Source organism: Narcine bancroftii, chromosome 5, assembly GCF_036971445.1.
Source record: "Narcine bancroftii isolate sNarBan1 chromosome 5, sNarBan1.hap1, whole genome shotgun sequence".
NCBI classification, from domain to species: Eukaryota; Metazoa; Chordata; class Chondrichthyes; order Torpediniformes; family Narcinidae; genus Narcine; species Narcine bancroftii.
In genome coordinates, this window is record NC_091473.1 from 15,640,442 (window position 1) to 15,649,766 (window position 9,325).

Sequence of the window (9,325 nt, forward strand, 5' to 3'; positions counted from 1 at the left end):
TCTTCACCATGGAAGCCCTCCATCCCAGGCAGTGTCCTGGTGGATCTCTTCTGCAGCCTCTCCAGAACTGACACATCCTCCTCCATGGGGTGGTGGTCAGAATTGCATGCAATGCACAAGTCAGATTTCAATTTTATTGTCAGAGTATATTCATGACATCACATGCAACCCTGAGATTCCTTTTACCTGTGTCCCAGCAGAATTACCACTAATTGGTAGTGTAAAAAGAAACTGTATAACCATGTAAACAAATAAAGAACTGTAAACCAATAACAAATGTAAAGAAACCTCAATTCCGAGAGAACAAAAGGAAATTCAAAAAAGTGCACAAGTAAGAGTCCTTAAGTGAGTCCCTAATTGAGTTTATTGTTGAGGAGTCTGATGGTGGAGGGGTAGCAGCTGTTCCTGAACCTGGAGGTGCGAGTCTGAGATATGGGGAGAGATTGGGAAAACTGGATTTTTTTTTGAGGCCAAGGAGAGACTTGATAGGAATTTATAAAATAATGAGAGGCATTGATAGCATAGACATTCAGAATCCTTTTTCCCAGGGTAGGAATTCCACAAACTAGAGAGTGCACATTTAAGAGTGGAGAGGGAAGGAGATGTGCGGGACAGTTTATTATTTTTTTTTACAGAGATTGGTGGGTACCGACAATGGGCTGGCAGGGGTAGTGGTGGAAACTGATGCAATAGCTTGTACACAGGCACATTTAATATGAAGGGATGGAGTGATATATATCAGATGCAAGCAGTAGGGTTTTAGTTTGATTTGGACATTGTGTTCAACACAGAAATGTGGGTTAAAGGGCCTTTTCCCATGCTGTACTGTTGTATGTAGTCGGGACATCTGAGAAACAGGATTGTTTCCAGGTATTTGGTTAGCATGTGCTCTGTCACCTGCTACTGATGTCTCTGGAGTGTTCCTCACTTCCTATTGCATTATGGTCACTTTGGACATCATGCTTGCTCCACAGAGCCTCTATGGGGGGGTTCTTCACTGGAAGGGGAGGAGTGGTGGGCAGAATTCAAGCGCATCTCTCAGCAAAAGGAAAAATCTCAGTGTGCCATCAGCCCAGAACTGCCGATGAAATGGAGGAGGGTTCAGCATCTGTGTACTGCTGTGAAGAACTGCATTCAGAGCTGAAGAGCTAGACCCATCTCAGTTTTTTTTTTGTGGAGATAAAGGGCCAGGACCTGAAACATTTCCTGTCCTTTCTTCCTACTGATGCTGGTTGGCACACGGACTTCTCCTTCCTTGTAGAGAAGGTGTTTCTCCTGTGTTCCACCCTGGTGTTGCAATGCAGTGTATTGGACTGCAGTGAGCATCATTTGATTCTTTCTCTGTGCCCTTCTCCCATCACCTTGCAGTGCCATTCTCTTTCTCCATCCTTCCCCTTCCACTTTCTGATTTGGGCCGATGCTCAGATTCTGGCATTCTTGATGCAGGGCTCCGGGACCAGGATGTCAACCAGCTCTTGCTTTCCACGAATGCTGCCTGACCTGCTGAGTTCCTTCAGCAAACCCTTGTTTGCTCAAGAAGCCCTGAGTTCTCGGCAGCCTGTGGTCAGAGTCGATGACCGTCATTAGCAAGGTGTTTGGTCCCAGGCGTAGGATCACGAGACAAGGATAGAACATGGAAGAAAAACCATGCAAAGTCAGCTGTCAGAATGCAGGAGAATGAATGCACAATAACCATCTCACACACGGGTGAATTAAGCCTCTCAGAGCTTGGAGAGGCTGCGACTGTTTTCCTATGTGTGTAGAAGGCTGAGGTGTGTGCAATTGCAATAAAGTGAGATTAGGATGAAAGGTGAAATATTTAATGGGAACATCAGGAGGATCTTCTTCACACAGAGAAGAGTGAGACTGGAAGGATCTGCCACCTGAAGTGATGAACATGGGCTTGATTTTTGACATGCAAGAGAAATTTGGATAGGTACATGGATGGAAGGGGAAGAGAGGGTTATGGACCTGATACAGTTCAATGGAACTAGGCAGAGTAATAATTCAGCACAGACTAGATGGACTGAAGATGCTGTAGTGATCTGTGGTTCTATAATAATGAGAATGGCCTGCTTAATGGAATAGGACCATCTAAAACAAGAGATGAGAGGAGAAAGATTTAAGAGATTAGAGGGGCACCTGCTTCACACATGAGGGAGTGTTGGCGGCAAAGGCAGTCACGCCATGAAAAGTTGTTTGGGCGGTTACTCAGACAGAAAAGGTTTGGAGGGATGAGGACTGAATGCAGACAGGTAGGATGAGCTCGGGTAAATAACGTGGATCAGATGAGGTGAAGGGCCTGTTTTCCACGAGCATAGGACTGGAATGCATAAAGGACCCAGAACAGAGTCAGCAAAGGATAGTGCATGTAGATAATGAGGTAAACTGGACAGGCCAGTGACCACAGTGCAGAGATGGGGGAAGTGTTCAGTTCTGGTCGCCTAATTACACGAAAGATGTTGATGCGTTGAAGAAGGTGCAGAGGACATTTACTAGGATGTTGCCTGGAATGGAACTCATGCCTTGTGAAGCAAGACTGAGTGAGCTAAGGCTTTTTTTGTGGAGTGGCAAAGGATGAGGGGTGACTTAATAGAGGTGTATGAAATTGAGGGGCTTAGATGGGGTAGACAGCCAGCATCTTTTTTCCTGGGGTGATGATAGTAAACACCACCTTGTCGGAGGTGGTGGAGGCTGGTACAGTAGGGACATTAAAAAGACTCTCAGACAGGCACATGGATGTAAAAAAAAAAAATAGGGAGTTATGGATGTGAGGTAGGAAAGGGTAAGGTTATTGTGGGGTAGGTTTACACAACATTGTGGACTGAAGGACTTGTGCTGTGCTGTAATGTTCTATGCATGCATGTCTGCAGCAGACCACAGGTTACAAGGCAGAGAAAGCAGGGTAAAGAGGGCACAAGTAGCTCCTTGTTCTGAGTGTCACCATGTTCTTGTGTTTAGGCTTAACAGCAGCAAGTGTTTGACCTTGGGAAATGTGACCACTGTCAATCTGACCACCTTAAAAGGAGGCGTGGCCTACAACGTCATCCCCAATGAATTAATAGCCTCCTTTGACATCAGGATCCCTCCCACCGAGGACCTCCAGGTAGGTCTTGATCTATTGAATGGCATGTGACGGCAAGGTGCAAGGTAGGTGCCTTGTGTCTGCGATAGGACAAAGGGAGATCTGGGGGGAGATGGGGAAGAGTGATTCTGTGTCTGGATGTGATCCTCTGTCTTGTTTCAGGCATTTGAGGAGCAGCTGAAGAAATGGTGCCAGAATGCAGGGGAAGGAGTTTTCTTTGAATTCTTTCAGGTAATAAAACAAAAGCTGCAAATCATTCCCGACAATTTGTACTCCAGGAATAACCTGCAGGGATTTGGTACTGTCCCACATTCAGCTCCTGGTGGCGATGTTTGGGCTTGTACACAGTGTCTTCCACCTTGGATCCCCATCCCTAGCACAGGTCACCCAACTGCTGGTTATAATCATAGCTGGTGTCCCCGTCTGCACAGTGGATCCAGACTGTTCATCCTGTGTAGGTCCAGGATTGCCGTGTCCAAACTGATCTGTCTGGGTAGTACAATGAGATGGACACCCGAAACAAGTTTCTCCCATGTGGGTGATTTGTCCAGAAGCATCTCCTCCCCAACTAATGCAGTTGGTCCAGCCCGGTTTCCCCTCTTGTCTAGACTGGTTTGTGGGATCATTCAATGATGCTCAGTACATATGCTCTGAAATTCTTGTTGCAGCCAAACACTTACTTCATGAGTAATAATAAATACAATTGTATACATTAAATTAAGATGATAAATTAAAAAAAAAAAGGTATGTATTTAATAAATATGCAGTTACCACAATGCAAGGGAAATAAAAAATCATGTTATAATAGGGCTTTGGTGGTGATGGAGCTGTCCCTATGTTTTTTTTTTACACAGCCACTGTGTTCTGGGAAATTATTCCCAAATTTCAGGAATGCAGTCTGTGTAAAAAGATTGGAACAGAAATGAGGAACTCATTCCCGTTCCAAAATTTTACCTCCTGGACCCCGAGGAAATTTATACTGAACTGATCCACAGCAATGAGATTATGAATAGGACATATTAATGATGTGTAATACAGCAGCACTGACTGCAGACCCAACGGTCCTGGGCGTTAGCATGGGTCCTGAAAGCACTCCGTCTGTTTGGAGATCCTGGTAATCCCAGGGGAATACTGGACTTAAACCTGTTCCATTATTGAGGACATTTGTACTTGCTATCATAAAAGATATTTATTTCCACGTATTTTGAGAACCCATCTGATCTCCCTATAAACATAGGTCTGAAAGATTATTTTTCCTTTAAAACAAATCTGGTAGTTTCAGGGATATATTATTGTTTTAGAGTACTTCATTCCAGAATCAGATATGTAACTGTAGATGGTGAAGGGGATTTGAACACTTGACCTGCAAGCCTTGGGAATTACAGGGGCATTTTCTGAATGGTCTGGTGGGCTGAGCAGTGCTGATGTTGGAGCGGGGAGCAGGTTAAACCCCAGCTGCTAGTCCCCATGACATGAAACACTCTTCTCCAACAATAGTCATGTAGCAAGGTTCAATGTGTGCCCAAACAGTTGGGTAAGAAAATCAGGCAAATGTTTAAAAAGAGGGGCTGCAATAAATTTTAAGGATAATTGGTACCATCTGCCATTGCAGGGTTGGCAAAGCCGGTCATTTCCTGCACCGACACGTTTTTATAAGAATGGAGAAAATTGCAAAAGGTGGGAAATGTCTGAACATTGTCCCGAAGAATGGATAGAGGGCGGGGAATTTGTATCCATTGAATAAAATGTCTATGCAGTGACGCTGTATGTCGCACGTAGGTTATACTTCGCGCAGTGTTGCCCCATGTCTAGCCTATGTAAATACTGCACTTCAGCTTTTCAGTCTAAATGTTGTATGTAACAATGGCAGGTTTAAAAGCCACTGTTGGAAAAAAACTGTTCTTGAACCTAGAGGTGGTGATGGTCTTCAGGCTTAAAATTTAAAAAAAAATTGCATCTAGACATACACCACAGTAACAGGCCAATTCAGCCCTATGAGTCAGTGCTTCCCAATTTATACCCAATTAACCACACCCTAGTACATTATTGAATGGTGGGAGGAAACTGGAGCCCCTGGAGAAAACCCATGCAGACACAGGGAAAACGTACAAACTCGTTTCAAACAGTGCTGGATTTGAACCCATTGCGCTAACTACTAAACCAACCACGCCATACCTTCTGCTGAAAGGTAGCAGTGAGAAGAGGTTGTGACCAGGGTGATGTAGGTCCTTTGTGAGGTGGCTGTCTTCTTGAGGCACTTGGCTATATTTGCCTTCCAGAGCACTCAAATTCCCAAATCAGGATGTAATACAACCAGTAGTGCACCTGTAGAACTTTGATAAGAGTATTTTACAACATGCGAAATCTTCCCAGACTCCCAGAAAGTAGAGGCATTGGTGTGCCTTCTTCACAGTTGCCTCAATGTGCTGGCTCCAGGAGAGAGCTCTTCTCATATACAGGCTCCCAGGAAAGTGAAGGTTCTGACCCTCTCCACCTCCATCCCATCAATGCAGACAGATCCCTCAGCCTTTCTTTCCTAAAACCAACAATCACCTCGGTGACGTTTGAGAGCCAGATGGTTGTTTGGCAATCACCCAACTAGTTTTCGATCTCCATCCTGTATCTTGACTCATCATTTCCAGTTATTCTGCCAACAACGGTGGTGTTGTCAACGAATTTGTAGATTGCGCTGGAGCTGAACTTCATTATGGGGTCATAAGTGTCCATGGAAAGGAATTGGGAACTAAGCAGGCAGCCTTGAGGTGCCCTGTGTCGATGGTCAGTGTGGAGGTGATGTTGATCCACACTGATTGAAAATTGGGCATCCAACAGGGGTAACTAACGAGGTAACTAAAGCTGGTGATGGGGATGGCTTTGGGATAATTGCTGATTTGGATTTCTCCTCCCAGAAAACCATGAGTGATAAGCTGACGTCGACTGATCTCTCCAACCCGTGGTGGAACGCATTCAGCAGTGCATGCCGAGAGATGTGAGTAGGTTTGGGAAGCAACCACAAGAGCCTCCTGTCACTCTCCTCTCCTCACTCCCTATTTGCAGGGCCTCCTGTCACTCTCCCCTCCACCTCCTCACTCCCCATTTGCGGTGGCTCCTTTCACCCTCCTCCCTCTACCCCAAGGAGGGTGCATTCTGCCCATCTCTTGTGGTAGTTCTGAGCAATGTTTTGTGGTGATGGAGTGGCTTTGCACTGACACCTAAACCCTGACCTGTGAGATGAGGATCTCTGAGGATGAGGCCATTGACGATTACCTGAATTCCTGTGTGGGATGCACTCTGACCGTGATTTGCAGTCAGGTGCGGGTCTGTGCTCTGGGATCTGTGTTCCAATAAGGGGCTTCTTTCGAACAAAGGTTTGTGTTCCTGTATGGGTCTGTACTCTGAAATCTGTGTTTTGATGTGGGTCTGCAGTATAGTGCGGGTCTGTGTTCAGATGCAGTGTGTGAGGGTGAATGATGCTGACATTTGGTCCATGCACACTCCTCCTGTGTTCCAGGGATATGACTGTGCAGACAGAGATCTTCCCCGCCTCCACCGACACCCGCTTTATTCGGGAGGTGAGTCTCCCCACAGCAGCCATGATGCTGGCAGAGGGGGTGGGGGTGGGGTTTTGTGTGTGTGTGTGGCTGTGTGTGTGTGGCTGTGTGTGTGTGGCTGTGTGTGTGTGGCTGTGTGTGTGTGGCTGTGTGTGTGTGGCTGTGTGTGTGTGGCTGTGTGTGTGTGGCTGTGTGTGTGTGGCTGTGTGTGTGTGGCTGTGTGTGTGTGGCTGTGTGTGTGTGGCTGTGTGTGTGTGGCTGTGTGTGTGTGGCTGTGTGTGTGTGGCTGTGTGTGTGTGGCTGTGTGTGTGTGGCTGTGTGTGTGTGGCTGTGTGTGTGTGGCTGTGTGTGTGTGGCTGTGTGTGTGTGGCTGTGTGTGTGTGGCTGTGTGTGTGTGGCTGTGTGTGTGTGGCTGTGTGGCTGTGGCTGTCTGGCTGTCTGGCTGTGTGTCTGGCTGTCTGGCTGTGTGTCTGGCTGTCTGGCTGTGTGTCTGTCTGTCTGGCTGTGTGTCTGTGTGTCTGGCTGTGTGTCTGTCTGTCTGTGTGTCTGTCTGTCTGTCTGTCTGTGTGTCTGTCTGTCTGTCTGTGTGTCTGTCTGTGTGTCTGTGTGTCTGTCTGTGTGTCTGTGTGTCTGTCTGTCTGTGTGTCTGTCTGTCTGTGTGTCTGTCTGTCTGTGTGTCTGTCTGTCTGTGTGTGGGGGTGGGGGTGCAAAGAGGGTATGGGAGGGTACGGGGCTGTGTGGTGGGCCTGTGTATGGTTGAAGTGTGGGGTTGCTTGTTCCACTACTGAGTAGTGCCCATGTTCTTGCCCACAGATGGGTTACCCAGCAATTGGATTCTCCCCAATGAACCATACCCCCATCCTGCTGCACGACCACAATGAATACCTCAATGAGAAGGTGTTCCTGAAGGGCATCGAAGTGTACTCCCACCTGCTGCCTACCCTCGCCAGTGTCTCTCACCTCTCTGGGGAAGCCTGAGTGCAGGTCTCATTGTCTCCTCCAGATCACCCCTTTTCTCTTCCCCACCTCTTTTTTTTTCCTCTCCTATCCCCTCCTCTCCCCCATAAAAACAACCTTTGGTTTTTGAAAACAAACATCTGCTGCACTAACAGATTTTTAATCACTTTGCAAAGCATGGGAACTCCTTTGCAGCAGGAACCTCTGCCACAAACAGATAGTCTCGCCCCCTAAGAGAGTCTCTTCATGGTTAACAATTCATGTCTTTTATATCTTCTGACCCCTAGGTTTCTAGGGCATTCAAACAGACTGTTCCATATAATCTACATATTCCTTAGAATTCTCTTGGGATTCGTGAATCAGGGTCGTGTCTCTTACTCAATGGTTAATAGTCTTTTACTGTTTTACCAAATAAGGAGTTGTTCTTTAACCTTATTGAATTATCTAAACATGGAAAGTTCTCTACAATATTATTTTGATTAATACTTTAAAACTTGCATTCACACCCTTCCCACCCCCCCCCCACCTTCTTCCCCACCCTCTCTTTTCTTCAGACATTGAATCACTATGCTGGTGCCTTTTATCATTTACATCTGTTGGGGCAACTATGGATACATGGGAAATAGAACATGTTGCCTAATTTGTTGTTGAAGCGTCATGTTGTTCAGAGGGGCAAGCTTGATGAAGGACCTCAATTTGGAAATGTAATTTTAAGGCCCTTTTCTCTTGCATACTTCAGTGAACAAACTGATGAATTGACTTTGGCCTCCAAACATGTCCAGATCTAACTATCATCTGCACTCCTCACCGTGATGAATGAAGTTGGGTGACCTTGGTTCTAGTGGCCATATTAGTTGAACAGTTTCGCCCATCTCTGCTGTTCTCCACTCCTGCCTTTTTGGAACTGAGGCATAGCTTTGCAGCAAAAAGTCAAAAAGTGTTGATACAATTATGGAAGCCATTCTCTCCTCAACAGGACTGGAGGCACCTACGGCAGGAGGACTGCATGTGTTGTCCTCTGCCCCAGCTCTTTTGTGGCTCAACAGGAAGGGAGGGGCAAAGGAGCAGGCACACTCTGAATTCTGTGGGATAAATGTAGTTTGGTGACTTTGGGACAGAATCAGGGATTGGTTTTCATTTAAGTGTGATTTATTCTTCCAAAATAAAGTGTTGCACATTGAAGGCTCCCTGCTGTCTTTGCTTTTTTTAAAAAAAAATATTGCTCTCTCCTCACTGAAGATGAAATATTTTGCAGTACACAACCTGACTGAACTCAGAAACATGAAAAGTGGAGGCAGAATTAAATCATTTGGCCCATCGAGTCTTCTCTGTCATTCAAATCATGGCTCGTGTATTTTTCCTCTCAAACCCATTCTCATACCTTCTCCCCATAACCTTTCACACACTTGCTAATCAAAAATATATCAACCTCTTTTAATCTACCCATAACTTGGCCTCCACAGCTATCTATGACAATGAATTCCACAGATTCGACACCTGAAGAAATTTCTCCTCATCTCTGTTTTAAAGGGATGTCCTTTTTATTCTGAGGCTGTGCCCTCTGGTCTCAGACTCTCCCACCATTGGAAACATCCTCTCTGTGTCCACTCTAACCAGCTCTTCAGTATTGATTAGGTTTTGAGGAGATCCCCTTCACCTTTCTGAACTCCAAAGTCATCAAATACTCCTCCTATGTTAACCCTCTCATCCCTGGGATCACATGCTCATACAT

At 45.9% G+C, this 9,325-nt stretch overlaps 1 protein-coding gene across 3 annotated transcripts in view; it reads left to right on the plus strand.

The window, feature by feature from the left end:
• Positions 1-8,780, plus strand: part of LOC138763162 (aminoacylase-1-like) — a 65,047-nt gene extending 56,267 nt beyond the window's left edge. For all 3 annotated transcript variants that reach the window (XM_069936883.1, XM_069936882.1, XM_069936884.1), the window contains exons 11-15: positions 2,962-3,106; positions 3,248-3,316; positions 5,995-6,074; positions 6,597-6,657; positions 7,450-8,780. In XM_069936883.1, the coding sequence (XP_069792984.1) occupies positions 2,962-3,106; positions 3,248-3,316; positions 5,995-6,074; positions 6,597-6,657; positions 7,450-7,614 (520 nt within the window). In that variant the 3' untranslated portion in view covers positions 7,615-8,780. The remainder of the gene's footprint in view (positions 1-2,961; positions 3,107-3,247; positions 3,317-5,994; positions 6,075-6,596; positions 6,658-7,449) is intronic.
• The last annotated feature ends 545 nt before the right edge of the window (positions 8,781-9,325 follow it).